The sequence below is a fragment of the Coregonus clupeaformis genome, chromosome 21 (assembly GCF_020615455.1).
Source record: "Coregonus clupeaformis isolate EN_2021a chromosome 21, ASM2061545v1, whole genome shotgun sequence".
Lineage (NCBI taxonomy): Eukaryota > Metazoa > Chordata > Actinopteri > Salmoniformes > Salmonidae > Coregonus > Coregonus clupeaformis.
Window position 1 is genome coordinate 39947797 of NC_059212.1, and position 18875 is coordinate 39966671.

At 42.6% G+C, this 18875-nt stretch overlaps 3 protein-coding genes across 3 annotated transcripts; 2 read left to right on the forward strand and 1 right to left on the reverse strand.

The window, feature by feature from the left end:
- Positions 1 to 244: 244 nt before the first annotated feature.
- Positions 245 to 8391, forward strand: LOC121535496. The gene is made up of 6 exons (XM_041842624.2): positions 245 to 390; positions 3069 to 3160; positions 4618 to 4743; positions 4858 to 4992; positions 5190 to 5287; positions 7508 to 8391. Exons 2-6 carry the CDS (start codon positions 3076 to 3078, stop codon positions 7871 to 7873), a joined length of 810 nt encoding a protein of 269 aa, XP_041698558.1. The 5' UTR covers positions 245 to 390; positions 3069 to 3075; the 3' UTR covers positions 7874 to 8391.
- Positions 8392 to 8445: 54 nt separating this feature from the next.
- On the reverse strand, positions 8446 to 14522 carry LOC121535495 (splicing factor 3A subunit 2). The gene is made up of 8 exons (XM_041842622.2): positions 14422 to 14522; positions 13543 to 13829; positions 10405 to 10451; positions 10199 to 10308; positions 9831 to 9880; positions 9570 to 9710; positions 9382 to 9450; positions 8446 to 9259 (listed from the first exon to the last, which is right to left on the reverse strand). The coding sequence occupies exons 2-8, from the start codon at positions 13738 to 13740 to the stop codon at positions 8948 to 8950; spliced, it is 927 nt and encodes a 308-aa protein (XP_041698556.2). The 5' UTR covers positions 13741 to 13829; positions 14422 to 14522; the 3' UTR covers positions 8446 to 8947.
- A 237-nt stretch (positions 14523 to 14759) lies between these two features.
- plekhj1 (pleckstrin homology domain containing, family J member 1) lies at positions 14760 to 17640 on the forward strand. Its single transcript, XM_041842621.2, has 6 exons — positions 14760 to 15226; positions 15451 to 15518; positions 15615 to 15681; positions 15916 to 16006; positions 16142 to 16205; positions 16321 to 17640. The coding sequence occupies exons 1-6, from the start codon at positions 15133 to 15135 to the stop codon at positions 16402 to 16404; spliced, it is 468 nt and encodes a 155-aa protein (XP_041698555.1). The 5' UTR covers positions 14760 to 15132; the 3' UTR covers positions 16405 to 17640.
- The last annotated feature ends 1235 nt before the right edge of the window (positions 17641 to 18875 follow it).

The window sequence follows — 18875 nt, forward strand, 5'->3', positions numbered from 1 at the left end:
GTCAAATTCTAGGCAGCCATGGGTAATTTAATTGAACATGGGTTCATGCTGGTCTAGAACAAACCTGTGTACAAAGCAGCCCTTCAGCATCAGGAGCGGCCATTCCTGATTTAGCATAACCCTTGCTCTCCCCCATCCCTCGTTCTCCCTCCCCCAATCCTCTATCTCTGGATGGGGGAGGGCGCTGGCATGTAGTCCACCCAACATCGTTCAACCCCTCTGGCTGACACTCAATGCGTTTTGTTTTTTCATTCTCCAGGCTGCACCTGTGCTTGGCTGTCACCCTCCACACAGAAGGTGTCTCTGCCACCACCCCGGCCCCGCTCTAGGACAACTGCTCAGTGACAAAGGTCCTTCATGTTTTCTGAGGGACCCCTCATGTGGAACCAGGTAAGACGCACTCCGTCTGAGGTCAAGGGTTAGGGGTTAGACCAGCTACTGTCACAGCTGGAGCATCATAGTAGCCTATCTCTGCAACTCTCCATGCCTGTTTGTGTGTCTGTGTCTCTCTATCGTGTCGACTCATCCCTATTTCTAGGACTGTTATAAGATTAGTTCAAGGTTCAATCATAAATGTAATGTCCTCAACTATGGCTTCAGTGGATTAGAATGTAATCATTTAGGTTAGTAGACTGGGCCTCAAGTAGGTTAAGTGCTGGAGAGGTTGTCTTGACGCCTAGTGCCTTTATGGCTTCGTTGTGTTTGTTGTTGCTTTACTAAGGTCTATTACAAATGTGTTGGTTGTTATTACACACTATCTTCTGTTGTAATGACTGATTATACACTGAGTGGACAAAACATTAAGAACACCCAGAAAACTGGTTAAGATCTATTGCAAAGTGAACCATGTAACACACAACTGTCAAGTCAAAAATGACAACCCCAGGACATGTTGGGATAGATAGAATTTACAGTGGGGGAAAAAAGTATTTAGTCAGCCACCAATTGTGCAAGTTCTCCCACTTAAAAAGATGAGAGAGGCCTGTAATTTTCATCATAGGTACACGTCAACTATGACAGACAAATTGAAGGAAAAACATCCAGAAAATCACATTGTAGGATTTTTTATGAATTTATTTGCAAATTATGGTGGAAAATAAGTATTTGGTCACCTACAAACAAGCAAGATTTCTGGCTCTCACAGACCTGTAACTTCTTCTTTAAGAGGCTCCTCTGTCCTCCACTCGTTACCTGTATTAATGGCACCTGTTTGAACTTGTTATCAGTATAAAAGACACCTGTCCACAACCTCAAACAGTCACACTCCAAACTCCACTATGGCCAAGACCAAAGAACTGTCAAAGGACACCAGAAACAAAATTGTAGACCTGCACCAGGCTGGGAAGACTGAATCTGCAATAGGTAAGCAGCTTGGTTTGAAGAAATCAACTGTGGGAGCAATTATTAGGAAATGGAAGACATGCAAGACCACTGATAATCTCCCTCGATCTGGGGGCTCCACGCAAGATCTCACCCCGTGGGGTCAAAATGATCACAAGAACGGTGAGCAAAAATCCCAGAACCACACGGGGGGACCTAGTGAATGACCTGCAGAGAGCTGGGACCAAAGTAACAAAGCCTACCATCAGTAACACACTACGCCGCCAGGGACTCAAATCCTGCAGTGCCAGATGTGTCCCCCTGCTTAAGCCAGTACATGTCCAGGCCCGTCTGAAGTTTGCTAGAGTGCATTTGGATGATCCAGAAGAGGATTGGGAGAATGTCATATGGTCAGATGAAACCAAAATATAACTTTTTGGTAAAAACTCAACTCGTCGTGTTTGGAGGACAAAGAATGCTGAGTTGCATCCAAAGAACACCATACCTACTGTGAAGCATGGGGGTGGAAACATCATGCTTTGGGGCTGTTTTTCTGCAAAGGGACCAGGACGACTGATCCGTGTAAAGGAAAGAATGAATGGGGCCATGTATCGTGAGATTTTGAGTGAAAACCTCCTTCCATCAGCAAGGGCATTGAAGATGAAACGAGGCTGGGTCTTTCAGCATGACAATGATCCCAAACACACCGCCCGGGCAACGAAGGAGTGGCTTCGTAAGAAGCATTTCAAGGTCCTGGAGTGGCCTAGCCAGTCTCCAGATCTCAACCCCATAGAAAATCTTTGGAGGGAGTTGAAAGTCCGTGTTGCCCAGCGACAGCACCAAAACATCACTGCTCTAGAGGAGATCTGCATGGAGGAATGGGCCAAAATACCAGCAACAGTATGTGAAAACCTTGTGAAGACTTACAGAAAACGTTTGACCTGTGTCATTGCCAACAAAGGGTATATAACAAAGTATTGAGAAACTTTTGTTGAATCCAGTTGAAAGCTATGATCCCTTATTGATGTCACTTGTTCAATCCATTTCAATCAGTGTAGATGAAGGGGAGGAGACAGGTTAAAGAAGGATTTTTCAGCCTTGAAACAATTGAGACATGGATTGTGTGTGTGTGCCATTCAATGGGTGAATGGGCAAGACAAAAGATTTAAGTGGTACACACCGGTTTTTGTCAAGAACTGCAATGCTGCTAGGTTTTTCACTCTCAACAGTTTCTTGTGTGTATCAAGAATGGTCCCCCCAAAGGACATCCAGCCAACTTGACACAACTGTGGGAAGCATTGGTGTCAACATGGGCCAGCATCCCTGTGGAACGCTTTTGACACCTTGTAGAGTCCATGCCCCGACGAATTGAAGCTGTTCTGAGGGCAAGGGGGGGGGGGGGGTATGCAACTCAATATTAGGAAGGTGTTCTTAATGTTTGGTATACTCAGTGTATAATTATCCAGTCATCATTCATTTCATTTACACGTCTATATCGACAGCAAGCAAAAATATCTCATCTAAAAATATCAACTAATCCATAGGTATGACTGTGCTCTGACCAAATGCTGTTTCTCGTTTCTACCCCTCTATATACTGTATATGAATCAGGGAAAATTATTGTACATGTTGGCAACATGATTAACTGTGACAATCCTATAAATCTCTTTCTCACCTCTTACCCTGTCCCTCCTTTCTCCCCCTCCCCTCTCTCTTTCCCCCTTCTCTCATATTTCTCTCTCTCTCAGGGCAGGGATGGAGAAGAGTTTTGAGAGATTTGAGGAGGAGTTAGACGGACAAGAACCTCCACCTCAGAAGCCTGTCCGCAGACCAGGTCCAGGTAAGGAACACACAGTGACCACTGACTCAACTAAAGCTCAATGACCACAACAAAGAGCGTGAGTCAGACACTGTTTCAGTCCCTGTGGAAGACAATCAATCAAAAACTGAAGTAAATATAGATCATACCACTGAACCAGAAACACAACCGATGGCTTGTCTCCTTTACCAGCTGTGTGAACTATACTCAGTTAAACACCACCCCGTTCACGAAAATGGTTCGCTCCTACAGACAGTGAGTCACGTGGCCGTGGCTTGCTATATAAAGCAGGCAGACGGGCATCAAGTCAGTCAGTTACTGTTCTATTGAACATTAGAATAGGCAAAACAAGTGACCTAAGCGACTTTGAGCAGGGTATGATCGTCAGTGCAAGGTGCGCCGGTTCCAGTATCACAGGAACAGCCAGCCTCCTGGGCTTTTCACGCACGACAGTGTCTAGCATTTACAGAGAATGTGCAAGCTAACAAGCGGGCCTCAAACAGGCAAATAACGGCACAGTACAACAGTGGTGTGCAGAACGGCATCTCGGAACGCACAATTCGTCCTTGTCACGGATGGGCTATTGCAGCAGATGACCACACAGGGTTCAACTCTTATCAGCTAAAAACAAGAAGAAGCGACTCCAGCTGGTACGTGTTCACCAACACTGGACAATTGAGGAGTGAAAAAACATTGTCTGGTCTGACGAATCCCAGTTCCTGTTGCGTCATGCTGATGGCAGAGTCAGGATTTGGCGTAAGCAGCATGAGTCCATGGCCCCTTCCTGCCTGGTGTCAACGGTACAGGCTGGTGGCGGTGGTGTAATGGTGTGGGGAATGTTTTCCTGGCACACGTTAGGTCCCTTGATACCAACTGAGCAACGTTTCCATGCCCCAGAGAATTCAGGCTGTTATGGGACAAAGGGGGATCTGACCTGGTACTAGATTGGTGTACCTAATAAACTGGCAACTGAGTGTTCTATACCATTATCTTATCTTGTAAGGTTATCCTTGGGGTCAAGACGTCTTTACACAAAAAGTGTACTAAAACCGTTAGGGGCCCTATTTCAGAACACTGGGGTCTGAGTGGTGCAGGCTGGTGGTAGCAGCATAGCTCTACATAGTTACCATGCCATTGAAATATGATCTCTAGTCCTATGAGCACCACAGTTTGAATTCACCTCACACAGCCTTCCTGGGGAGCATTAACTAGCAAAGCTCCTATCCTCTTAGAGCAAAGGTTAGTTACAACCAAGTGTATATTTTCTCTCTCCCTCATCACATTTCTCTCACACTCCTTTACTCACCCCGTTCTGCACCACTAGCCGTTAGACAGAGCATACACCACCAACACCATGTCCTTGCCTGCTCCCAATGGATGTGACAGGTGGAGGTGACATGATGCTTCTAGTACTATGTTGTGGTGGTGGTCAACCTAGTGAGTATCCCTCTGGCTAACTCTGATCTGTTTCTCTGCAGAAATGTACGCTCAGGAGAGGAGGAGGACCCTCCAGGAGAGGACCACGCCTTCTCAACAGGAATCTCCAGTCATGCAGCAAGTCCCCAAGATGATGCCCAGAGAACGCAGTCTCCCTGCCAGAAGCAGTGAGCCCACCTCTCTCTCTCTGTCTCTCTTAAAAACATGTCAGTCAAAGACACCTGATTTATGCTGTTATAACCCCCGTCTCTTTGTTTCTCTCGGGCCTCTGTTTATCTCAGTGCCTCTGCGTAAAGCTATGTCTCTCCAGAACTTGAGCCAGATAGAGACACCCTGGGAAGGGGTCACCCTCAACCGCTGTCTGTTCATAGCCATCACCATCCTGCTGCTCAGCACTGGCTTTCAGAAACTACAAGGCAAGTAGACAAGTGTAGCCCACACCCCACTACACATACTGTACACAGTGAACATTTTAGGAGGGTAGGTTAGATCGTCTCTTTTCCATAGGATAACTGTCACACCTCTATTTGTGGTGCTGGCAATAAAAAAGTACTTTGTCATTAATGATTAAAGTGATTTCCATGATGGATGTGATTGTCCTGTCATCCTATAGAAACCATAAAAGGTGGACGGGGTGTGGAGGAAGAGGAGTATGACATTGCACTGACTGTGAGGCGCTCCTCACTGAGACACAAAGTCCAACCACAGGAGGTAGTGGCACAGACACACAAAATACTCTCCCGTCTCTCCGGGCTCAGAAACCTCATTCCCAACATGGTATGGATTACAGGAGATATGATGCCAAGCAGCACTCCTAAAAGCCTGCAGTGTGTGCTGGTTTTCATCTGCACTTTGCAGATAAGCTACTACCGTCACTGACGTTTAGCTGGACAATCCATTAAAATATGGATAAATACAGTTGAAGTCGGAAGTTTACATACACCTTAGCCAAATACATTTAAACTCAGTTTTTCACAATTCCTGACATTTCATCCTAGTAAAAATGATCTGTCTTAGGTCAGTTGGGATCACCACTTTATTTTAAGAATGTGAAATATCAGAATAATAGTAGAGAGAATGATTTATTTCAGCTTTTATTTCTTTCATCACATTCCCAGTGGGTCAGAAGTTTACGTACACTCAATTAGTATTTGGTAGCATTGCCTTTAAATTGTTTAACTTGGGTCAAACATTTCGGGTAGCCTTCCACAAGCTTCCCACAATAAGTTGGGTGAATTTTGGCCCATTCCTCCTGACAGAGCTGGTGTAACTGAGTCAGGTTTGTAAGCCTCCTTGCTCGCACACGCTTTTTCAGTTCTGCCCACAAATTGTCTATAGGAATGAGGTCAGGGCTTTGTGATGGCCACTCCAATACCTTGACTTTGTTGTCCTTAAGCCATTTTGCCACAACTTTGGAAGTATGCTTGGGGTCATTGTCCAATTGGAAGACCCATTTGCAACCAAGCTTTAACTTCCTGACTGATGTCTTGAGATGTTGCTTCAATATATCCACATAATTTTCAAACCTCATGATGCCATCTATTTTGTGAAGTGCACCAGTCCCTCCTGCAGCACCCCCGTGCTTCATGGTTCGGATGGTGTTCTTTGGCTTGCAAGCATCCCCCTTTTTCCTCCAAACATTACGATGGTCATTATGGCCAAACAGTTCTATTTTTGTTTCATCAGATCAGAGGACATTTCTCCAAAAAGTACGATCGTTGTCCCCATGTGCAGTTGCAAACCGTAGACTGGCTTTTTTATGGCGGTTTTGGAGCAGTGGCTTCTTCCTTGCTGAGCGGCATTTCAGGTTATGTCGATATAGGACTCGTTTTACTGTGGATATAGATACTTTTGTACATGTTTCCTCCAGCATCTTCACAAGGTACTTTGCTGTTGTTCTGGGATTGATTTGCACTTTTTGCACCAAAGTACGTTTATCTCTAGGAGACAGAACGCGTCTCCTTCCTGAGCGGTATGACAGCTGCGTGGTCTCATGGTGTTTATACTTGCGTACTATTGTTTGTACAGATGAACGTGGTACCTTCAGGCGTTTGGAAATTGCTCCCAAGGATGAACCAGACTTGTGGAGGTCTACACATTTTCTTCTGAGGTCTTGGCTGATTTATTTTGATTTTCCCATGATGTCAAGCAACGAGGCACTGAGTTTGAAGGTAGGCCTTGAAATACATCCACAGGTACACCTCCAATTGACTCAAATTATGTCAATTAGCCTATCAGAAGCTTCTAAAGCCATGACATCATTTTCTGGAATTTTCCAAGCTGTTTAAAGGCACAGTCAACTTAGTGTATGTAAACTTCTGACCCACTGGAATTGTGATAGTGATTTATAAGTGAAATAATCTGTCTGTAAACAATTGTTGGAAAAATTACTTGTGTCATGCACAATGTAGATGTCGTAACCGACTTGCCAAAACTATAGTTTAGTAACAAGAAATTTGTGGAGTGGTTGAAAAACGAGTTTTAATGACTCCAACCTAAGTGTATGTAAACTTCCAACTTCAACTGTATATAGATTTTAGCTGAATGTGTGTGTATGGAATCTCACACTTCCATACAATAGGCATAATTAGTATGGTTGAATCGTGCTTGAAATACTCAGACGTCATACAACATTCACTGAAAATGTGTATGGGACCACAACAATCCGATCCATTTATACCCCAGAATGAATTGCTGGCGGAAAGGTACATCAGATAAATAGTGCTCCATGTATGTCTCTGATTTGATTGACCGCTTTACCAGGACAATTTGTCCCAAATCGGATTCTAAAATTTGATAACAAGCGACACATTAAAACGAACACTACAGCATTTTCAAATAGTACGTCGTTCTATGAGTATAAAGTACAGTACCTTTTTCCAAAGATGTGCCGCACTTCTGTTTGCTTATGACCATTTCCTGTTTCTGCAGCCTGAGACTTCTCTGTATGAGGTGCTCTTCTGGTGGTTTCCCGACTTTGATGACGGTGATAATGAAGAAGACGATGAAGGGGAAACCAAACAAGGTGGAGTGAAGAAGGGGGTTCGAGAGAGGTCACTGAAGGGTCTGAGAAGCAAGGGAACACCAGAGAGAAAACTTGTCAAAGGCAGAGAGGGGAAGACAAAAGATAAGAGGGCCAAGAGAGAGAGGGATGAAGAAACTAAGGGAAAGAAAAAGGGAAAACAGGCCAAGAGAGAGAGGGATGAAGAAATGGATGAGGAAGAGGAGATAAATGAAGAGGAAGACGAGGTAAAACCCAAGAAGCTACAAAGGGTCATGAAATCAAAAGCCAACTAATCTAAAGGCAAACACCATGCCGTCTGATGAAGCATTTAGTAAAGGACTACAATGATAGTTCTAGTTCTCTATTAGTAATAGTAAAATGAGGCCACATCTCTTACAACTAATAAATGCTGTTGGCTCATTGGCAGCCATTACACATGCCAGTCAGAAGAGCAAATCAGTTCTTAGTCTGCCATGTACTTGTTGCTTAGAATATTGTTGAATGATTTGTGGTTTGTATTGTAAAGATGAGCAAGACTTATGAGTAATTGTATGGGTGCTATTGGAAAATAACTGCTCAACTGGGGCCCCTTTATAGTAATGTTGGATGTTTCAGACTGCCTGTTACTGCTGGGCAATTGATGTACTTTTTTTGATAACATTGTAAATACTGTACTTGAAAAGAAACTTGCTTTATCTAACATCTCATTTCTGCTACCCTAACTCTGTCACAGAGCATTGAACACATCAATAAAGTTTACCCTGTGTAATCTTTGAGAAACAAATAAAAGTCCTGTATTATTGCACAAGCATATGTCTTTGCAGCTAAAAACATTATTTCCAGCCAAGCACACAGAGAAAGATCATAAGATACAACTCACTTTTATTATTTAAAAAAAATAACTCTTAAAAAAAAGATGAGTTGTGGATCTTCACAAAGATGTTGTTTCATACAGAAGGCTCAACATCTACAATACAGGGGAAGCTATTCATACTGGTGCTATTACAGTACTCCCAAAACAACCAATGACTACCTTACAATATCCACACTAGCTGAACATTTAGAATGCATGACCATTACATGTACACTGCTTCATTCTGAGTAGTATGCTAGTGTGGATGCTGCCAGAGACAATTTTCAGTATGACAAAAAAAAAAAATCATTGGCAACTGTGTACAAAACCTACTGAATATGGTCCATGGGTAGAAAAGCATGTGGGTAAACAACGTTTCATCCAGTTTAGAAACTGTATATTGGACGTTGAAACAGTCCACTTGACACAGTCCAATGACGGAGCACTGTAGTGTAATAGCAACCAAACGATAGGCAAACATAATCTAACAGAATGATGAGGGGCTGGTTGGAGATCAGTTGTTTTGATGGGGCATTCCTCCATGACCGTCAGAGGGGAGCGGGGGTCTCATCGGGGGTGGCATGCCCATCCCGGGGCCACCGTGTTGCATCTGATGGTGGTGGTGCATCTGGGGAGGGCCAGGGGCACCAGGGGGCAAGGGGGGCATATGCATCCCCCCTGGGGGTGGAGGGGGCATGGCCTCATTGGGGGGTCGAGGCCCCATCCCACTCATCAGGGGAGGGGGACGTTTTACACCCATGGGGGGTACGGGTCCGCTGGGTGGAGCGAGGGATTTCTCCATCTTGAAGTGGAATTGGAGGAAGAACTGGAGAGATACGGGGGGCAAGAGAAATTGCATGATGTGTACATTCAGTTGGATTCTATTAATACCCAAATATCCTCCAAAAGATATGACCATCCATGGGACTGTCATCACCAGTACTATACCTGTTTTGTATCTTTGTTCCAGTGGGTCCAGAAGCGACTCTCGGCTTTATCAATCTCTCTGCTTGGCACCTGCAGAAATACAGAATATACAAAAAAGATATGATTTGTCATTCACAGGAAAACAGTACGAGGCATAGACAGATTGGAGTGATTGGGGATTCCCTTAGGTCCCAAATGAAGACACACACCTTGAAGGCGATGGTCTCATAGGGTTCTGCAGCCAGTAGAAGGTACTGCCAACGACGGTCTGGGGGCTCGATGCGCTGCTCATATGCAGACATGAAGCGATGCCTGGGTCCTATGCCCTCTGCTATCTCTGGGTAATCAATCTGATAGGGGAGGAGGAGGACATTTAGTCTAGGTAGCCAGTGTGTCCCAAGACTCAGAAAAGAGTAGAAATTGGTTTCACTCCATTGATCTGACCTATGTTAATTATGTCCATGTCTCACCTGGAAAAGTAAAGACTGTTGCCCACTCTCTGGATCTCTCTGCTTGGTTACTGTTGACAAGGGAAATAATATCAGTTCAGCTCCACGATTCTCCACAAAGAATGTAAGAGGGGCGCAGCGCCACCTTGTGGACTGGCTGCGCCACTTTTTTACTTTATTTGTTATCATTTAAGGACGCTTTTGCTCCAGATTGCAGAAATTTTGCATTTACAGGTGTTCAAAGATGGGCCACTGCGCACCCCCCCCCCAATTCATCAGCACCACCTTGTTTAAAAAAATCCTGGGGAAAACCCTGACAGTTCATAACATTGTTTTGGAGTCATTGAATCCTTGATGACTAACTAACATCAAAACACATAATTACCTACCTTTGTATCCCGGTCGACCAATCTTCACAAATTTCTTGACCTCAACCTTGACCTTTTCGGGGGCTGGCTGGGCAGGGGCTTCTTTTGCTTCTTTAGCTGCTCTTCTCGCTCTGCATTCAACAAAACAGGGAAGTGAGCAACACCAAATATAGAAAGCGCTTCAATTAAAGACACAACAAATAAAGTAGTAACAGATGTGTACTTACAAATTAGTCTGATGCTTCTTTCCCTGTGTATGGGCCAGATAGCTGCCCTGTAAAGAGAAAACGTTTAAGATCATGAATTGAAATGAACCTTTGAACTAGGGCTGACCCCATTTAGCCGACTGGTCGATTGTTTGGTCGATAGGCTGTTGGTCGACCAATACTTTTTGTTGGTCGAGCAGTCGCAAATACACTGACGGTCAAAAGTTTTAGAACACCTAGTCAATCATGGGTTTTTCTTTATTTTTGCTATTTTCTACATTGTAGAATAATAGTGAAGACATCAAAACTATGAAATAACACATTTGGAATCATGTAGTAACCAAAAGTGTTAAACAAATCAAAATATATTTTATATACTCTAGGCATTCTCTCAACCAGCTTCATGAGGTAGTCACCTGGAATGCATTTCAATTAACAGGTGTGCCTTCTTAAAAGTTAATTTGTGGAATTTATTTCCTTCTTAATGCGTTTGAGCCAATCAGTTGTGTTGTGACAAGGTAGGAGGGGTATACAGAAGATAGCCCTATTTGGTAAAGGACCAAGTCCATATTACGGCAAGAACAGCTCAAACAAGCAAAGAGAAATGACAGTCCATCATTACTTTGAAACATGAAGGTCAGTCAATACGGAAAATGTCAAGAACTTTGAAAGTTTCTTCAAAGTGCAGTCGCAAAAACCATCAAGCGCTATGGATGAAACTGGCTCTCATGAGGACCACCACAGGAATGGAAGACCCAGAGTTACCTCAGCTACAGAGGATAAGTTCATTAGTTACCAGCCTCAGAAATTGCAGCCCAAATAAATGCTTCACAGAGTTCAAGTCACCAGACACATCTCAACATCAACTATTCAGAGGGGACTGTGTGAATCAGACCTTCATGGTCAAATTGCTGCAAAGAAACCACTACTAAAGGACACCAATAAGAAGAGACTTGCTTGGGCCAAGAAACTCGAGCAATGGACATTAGACCGGTGGAAATTTGTCCTTTGGTCTGGAGTCCAAACTGGAGATTTTTGCTTCCAACCGCCGTGTCTTTGTGAAACGCGGTGTGGGTGAACGGATGATCTCAACATGTGTATTTCCCACCGTAAAGCATGGAGGAGGTGGTGTTATGGTGTGGGGGTGCTTTGCTGGTGACACTGATTTATTTAGAATTCAAGGCACACTTAACCAGCATGGCTACCACAGCATTCTGCAGCAAATCACCATCCCATCTGGTTTGGGCTTAGTGGGACTATCATTTGTTTTCAACAGGACAATAACCCACACACCTCCAGGCTGTGTAAGGGCTATTTTAGAAGGAGAGTGATGGAGCGCTGCATCTGATGACCTGGCCTCCACAATCCCCCGACAATCCAATTGAGACCATAATTTCTAATCTACAATGTTTGTATGGTTACGGTAATTTCTGTTCAACGCATTCAATATATTATTAGTATTTTACCGTTCTCATTGTCGGAGTGGAAACGTTGTTTGCAGAGCGCACAACCTAGGCTACACTTGTAAGAAACAAGTTTTGGTTTATTTCATTCCATTTAGGATTTATCAATTTATTCATTGTCTTTTGTTTGGACCACTCCTGTCAATCTTGAGTAAGGACGCGCACCCGATTATGCTTAGAAGTAGGCCTAGGCTACCTGGCCTGAGCGCAAATGTAGGCCTATAAATGTGCCCATTTGGGGATCTGATAGTATTTCTGATTGTCTTAACTCCCCACCACCGTGGAACTTCTCAAAGTAATTTTTTTATTCACCTCAAACAGCAAGTAAACGAAGTCTGTTCATACATCCATTGACATAGTTCCTCAACGTAACCTATTTGAAAAATATTTCCAGCTCTCTTTTAATAACCACTCAGCTTGAAAGGGGGGGGGGAATGTCATGCTCTGATCCGGTGGAAACGTCATAAAATAGGCCTACCTGATTTCTTCTTAACCCTTGTGCAAATAGCCTACGGCTATGTCTATCTGGAGCTCACTGGAGCAGGACACTCTGAAGGCCCAGAATATTTTATACAGTGTTGCAAGTTTGCTAGAGTGAGCTTCAGGACAGACCCAAGTTAATAGTTGATACAATGTTTCAAGTTCCTTGCAGACAGGCCATGTGTAGCCAATGTGATTTATAGGATATTTATTTTTATCAAGATATTTGCTACCTGCAGGCTGCAATGTTTTTATTTGTTGGCTTTATGGAGGCTATTTTTTACATCGTTGGCAATGGAAGTTACTTTTAGAATTTTTATTAACCACATTATAATGATTTTGAGATACGAAGACTTATTATAAATGAAATTAAACTGTTCCACGAAATAGTGCATATGAAAATCATATCTGCCGCGCAGATCGGTAGAAATAGTAAGAAAAATTGGCACTCCAAATGGAAAAGGTTGCCGACCCCTGGTGTGGCCTATTAGGAGCGTAACAGCAGGAGCGTAACAGCATAATCTGCGAAGGTCAGCAGAAGCAGGAGGAAGAGAGTAGGGAACAGTTTTTTTCTTCTTAATAATAATAATAATAATAATAATAATAATATGCCATTTAGCAGACGCTTTTATCCAAAGCGACTTACAGACATGCGTGCATAAATTTTTTGTGTATGGGTGGTCCCGGGGATCGAACCCACTACCTTGGCGTTACAAGCGCCGTGCTCTACCAGCTGAGCTACAGAGGACCACAGTTCTTCTGGTTAGGCTATTACATTTACATTTTTACTATTACATTTACATTTTCGTCATTTAGCAGACGCTCTTATCCAGAGCGACTTACAGGAGCAATTAGGGTTAAGTGCCTTGCTCAAGGGCACATCGACAGATTTTTCACCTAGTCGGCTCGGGGATTAGAACCAGCGACCTTTCGGTTACTGGCACAACGCTCTTAACCACTAAGCTACCTGCCGCGGCTATCTTGATCTCTGGCTCCCTCAAGTAATTTGTGTGTCATAATTATTTAATCAGTGTGCTTAAAGCATCAGACAAGCTCAGTAGCCTACATATAGTTGATTTTATTAAAACACATAATACATTTTAACATTTTGACCAATCGATTGGTCGACCAAGATTTTTGATGTTGTTGGTCAGCCCTAAATTGAACATCATATAAAGAGAAGAGTTATGTTGTGTTAATATGAGCACTTTCTTACCTCATTGTTGTGGAGTGTCAGACACAGCTTACACTCATAAGAGCCCAGGTGGTTCTTCATGAAATAGGGGTCCTTGTTGATGTCGATGGTCTCCAGGGCCAGCTGGCGGAGCCGCTCTCGCCTGTCCCGGTTGCTCTCCGAGGAGGATGCCACCCCACCGCTCCCAGTCTTGCCCCCAGCTCTGTGTTGGAAATCCATCTTTGCGGGGAGATGGATTCACTCACCCTCAAACACTCACCTCCTCCTGCTGGACAGCTGGTCAAACACTCAGAAAATATGTCTTCAGACTGTGGAGGAACATACAGGAAGAATATTGTCAATGTTATGTTTGTAATAACTTTACTAGCACAAGAACTAAGATTGCAGATTAGTTGTGGAATTGATCTAATCACTGTGGCATAGAAGGTGGAAACTACTTAACTAGCTGGCCATCTCTGATGTGGCTGTGATTGTTAATGGCCAATCTAACTTCCCATTGAAAAACAACACGTAAAATATATTCACCTGATGCATTTGCAGAACAACTGAAACTTCGTAACGACGTTAGCTAGTTAACGTACCTAGCTAACAAATTAGCGTGCGACTAATTAGCTAGCTATCCAATACTAATTAGTTACGTTATCCATTTGCAAACATAACTACATAATTGGCTAAATTACTACATCAAAAGCACTGCATTTGGTGCGCATGTTAGCAAAATTAGCTTTGTTGAGCTAACCGGCAAGGTAGCACAACATAATGACGATTTTAACATTAAACGAACAAAACAGGGCACCTTTTCACATCTGGTTGCCGTATATGTACATACATCTATTAAAATAAATGCAATACCCTAGCTAAAACCACATTTACCAGATAATGACTCGTTTTCAAACTCACCAAATATTTAACGTTTAGGTCACGCCGTTCACAATTTAAACATTCATGCGCACGCGCGAACATCAGTTTTGTACGTTTGTATATCTTTATTGACAAACGTTCACAAAACACAATTTGACAATGTCAAATGCGGTCTTTCTTTAGCTTTATTGTACGAACTAGATTAACAAAAATGTCAATATCTTAATTAGTTCCCTCTCTAAAATTCTAGACATCCCTTTGGCTATAATTTATAGCCTATAATGTTCAAATGCGTATCAGTCCTGCCACAGAATGTCCTCACACGGTCACCATACTACGAAAGCAAGTGTCACATATAAAGGAGTGTCCACTTTTTTATTTTTTCTAGGGACGTAGCTAGGCTAGAATGGAACACTTCGACCTCAGTGAGTTTAACCAACCACAATCAAACACATTTCAAGAAGCTCGGTTAGTTAGGCAGCGAGTAGTTGAAAGTAAGTGCACTTCTTCTGACAGCAGGAGGCGGCTGGAGGAACTAGCTGAAACAAGTTTACCCGCACGAAACTACCGCAGTGAGCCGTGTAACGATGGATATCACCACCACTGACATTTTGACAGAATAGCAAGCTAGGCTAGGTTGCCCTCATGCGTAAGAAAATGGCTCTTTTTAGCTGAGAGTGTTACTTACCAAAGATTTATAGAGTTAACAGTCAACCCTGTGCTGCATTTGTGAAACCCAACCGCCCCAGGATGCGTTTCAACGAGAAGGAGCTCATCTCGTTGAGTCGCCAACCTTCTGAGAGGGCGGCAGAACTTGGGATGCGAGGACCGAAGAAAGGAGATGGTAGGTCTAATCCGAGTCGGATCACAGCATAGATCATCTATTACTCCTGTACTATCTTGATCATCATTATCACTGATGTCCATAACACCTAGTCTAGATCTTAGCTACTCTAACTTGCTGGTTAGCAATTGTTACGCATTCATTGGAATGCTGCTGTAATGTCAAATTGATGTCAGGATCAGGAAGACATTTGCTCATTCATTTGTTCTTATCTGTTATGCCAGTTGTAAAGAGGAGGTTGGTGAAGCTGGTGGTTAATTTCCTGTTCTACTTCCGAACTGATGAGGAGGAGGTAGGAAGAGTCACCACCACCATCTATCTTGTGTCTGACTGTAAGGGGATTGGGCAAGAGTGGAGAAAGTAATTGGGTGTTTTCTCTCCTTGACAGCCTCAGGGTGCCTTGTTGCTAGAGCAGTGTCGGGTAGAAAGAGAGGACAGCCAAGCCTTCTCTATCAGTGAGTCCAAAACTGATCTCTACTCTCCTCATTCATTGTTGTTTGGTTGGCTGTGACCCACTTGTAGATTTGTGACTATTTTTTTTGTTTTTACTTTTTCTGTCATTTAGCAGACGCTCTTATCCAGAAGAAACATTGTTTTTCTTTACTTGTTTGGCACTCTAGCAAAGTCCTTTTTAAGCTTTAGTCACAGTACAAAAACATTGCTGTCCTAAGGAACCAAACTTCTCTCAGCTTTCCTAGATGAGGCAGAGAGGAAGTACCTGTTTGAGTGTGACTCCCAGGAGCAGTGTCAGGAGTGGATCGACTCCATCATCAAGGCCAGGTAATGTAGGACTGCCCCATTTCACTTGCCTATCAGTGCAGAGGGTGCAGCTACATTAGCTCTCCAGGACCAGGGTGGTTGACTATTTTGCATGACTCATCCTAGTTTCCACTCTATTCCTCATCTGTCCTACAGTTATGAGTTCATGAGGAAGAACTTGATCTTCTATCGCACAGAGATCCACCGGCTGACCGGCAAGGTAAGACAGACAGACCTCCTGTTCTCTGTTATCTGGATGGTCTCTTCTAACCATAGACTGTACAAAATAACACTCTACACAACTTGAATACACACTGATTACCTTCTCCTTCTAGGACCCTCTGGAGCAGTATGGTATTGAAGATGAGACACGCTTCCAGGTCACCAGTGGCCTACAGCTCATGCCTAAAGACATTTAAGATGTACTGTAGCCCCCGCCTACCAACGTTGGACTTCTAATCACACCAACCACATCCCTTAGCATCCCATACTGTCCTTCACCAGTCCAAGTCTCAATATTATAGCGAAGTGGTCTTCGGTCTTTTGTTGCTCAAGAGAGTCCAACCTAGGTAAAGTGGAAAGCCTTCTTATATTTTAGATTAATTGTTTCTGTTTTTATGCATGTTGTAATGATATGGCCTCCTATATCCACGTACTGTACATCCGCTTGACGCTCTACTGCAGTGGTATTCAAACTCCTTAGCCCATTTTTTTTTTCCCGCCAGAATTTCTGGGAACACACATTTTTTTCCTATCATTTTTCATGGCCCTGCCCCAAATCTAATGACGCAACCTTAAAATCGGTAAATTGCCATTTTTACATCAACAAATATCCTTAAATTCATTACACTTTCATCATATCAAAATGAAAAGAAACCAATAAATACATGTACTCAATACAATATAATTTTTCTAATTAGCTTTCTCAAAAACGTTTGTATATTGTTCCATACAATAATCTGTACTTTAAAAAAAAATGTGGTTCTTAAAAAATAAACATTTAAAATTTTGGCGACCCCCGACTTTGAATACCACTACTCTACTGTCTGTGCACGCCATCACATCAACCAGAGTCAAAGGCTTCGGTGTCGTTGTTAGTCTCGTCTCTGGACAGCAAACCACTGTACTTTCAACTTTGACCCTTCTGTCACCTGCTGTACATTTAGTAATCTCACTCATCGAGTTGGCTGGCTGTGTGATTCTCGTTTCCTATATGTGTAGATATGTTTTTTTACTATGGTTTTCTAGTGTAAGACGCTGTATTCTTAGTACAATGTGAAGACTGTAAGCTATCAGCCATTGAATGTGCAGAGGTGTTTGACTTCTTGAAACCCTCCTAGTGAATGAGACTGAAATGATGTACAGGCTGCACGTTAAGCCAACCCACTTCCTTTTTTACCTTTCATGTCCTTGTATGTCGTGTTTAGTCGGATTGGCAATACCTTTTTAGCTTGACCAATATTCTATGACAGTTGAACTTATTAGTGTTAGTTATAATAATTATTTAGTAATCTTATTAGTGCTTTAGACCTATATTTTTTTATTTTTCATGATACTTTTGCACATCGTTGTTTGTCTAGACCAGGACTGCCCAACCCTCTTCCTGGAGAGCTACTGTCCTATAGGTTTTCAGTCCAACCCTAATTGATCATATCTGATTCGGCTAGTTAAGGTCTTGTTGAGCAGCTAATAAGTAGAATCAGGTGTGTTAAATTAGGGTTGGACTGAACCCACAGGACGGTAGATCTCCAGGAAGAGGGTTGGGCAGCCCTGGTCTAGAAGTGGATTTTACTTGTGGTCAGTCTGTGTACAGTCTCTCTCTGTAACAAATACCTGTCATGACTAGTTTAAGAAATGCACTCATCTACCTTCTTACCTACCTACTTTTAAAGCTATTTTACATCAATTAATCTGTTTGTGTCTGATTTGGCACTTTAATTCAAATTCTGAGGACTACTATTATTTAAATGTGAAACTGACAATGTCATCCTCTAAAAAATGTTTTATCCACAATCAAAATTTGACTTGGAATAGAGAAGCAGTGATCATACAATGTTAACAATGCATGTTACTTTTCTCCAGACCACAATTTCATCAACACTGCATCACTGTTCCAGGACACTGTATCAATGGATTTTCAGAATGTCCTTCCAATAATGACAATGCTTTGATAAATTCTGGGTATGTATGTTGAATGTTTCTGTTGCGTTACTTTGGCACATTGAGTGTGTGCCGTGTGATTTTAAACCTACAGCCTTGTTATGCTTTTACTTTAAGTAATACAATGTACATTTCACTGTCATCCTTCAATACTACTAAGTATGTGAGTTCTATTATTTGTACTTTTTATTTTCTATTTTTTTATTTTTAAAACATCACCTTTGAGAGTGAGTGTTTATTCCAAGCTTAATCAAAGTATAAATCAAAATGTAATGTAAAAATGGTCTCCCTGTCACCAGTTGATCAATTGCCCATGCTGTTCCAATCAAACAACTTCTATTTAATGCACAGAGACCGGACGTCCCTGATTTCCAGGGACAGTCCCTGATTCTGGTGGCCTGTCCCCGGCTAGAGCTGTGTTCGAAAATTTTCCCAATTTATTCCTCAAAGAAAAAGGTAAAGATTTAGGCTGATATTTCAGTAATCAAAAGCTGTATCACAGGTGGCTGGTGGCACCTTAATTGGGGAGGACGGGCTGGAATGGAATAAATGGAATGGTATTGAACACATCAATAAAGTGGTTTCCATGTGCTTGATACCATTCCATTCACTTCATTCAGGGTTGGGTAGGTTACTTTCTAAATGTAATCCATTATTAGTTACCTTTCAAATTGTAATCAGTAATGTAACTTTTGGATTACCCCAACTCAGTAATGTAATCTGATTACTT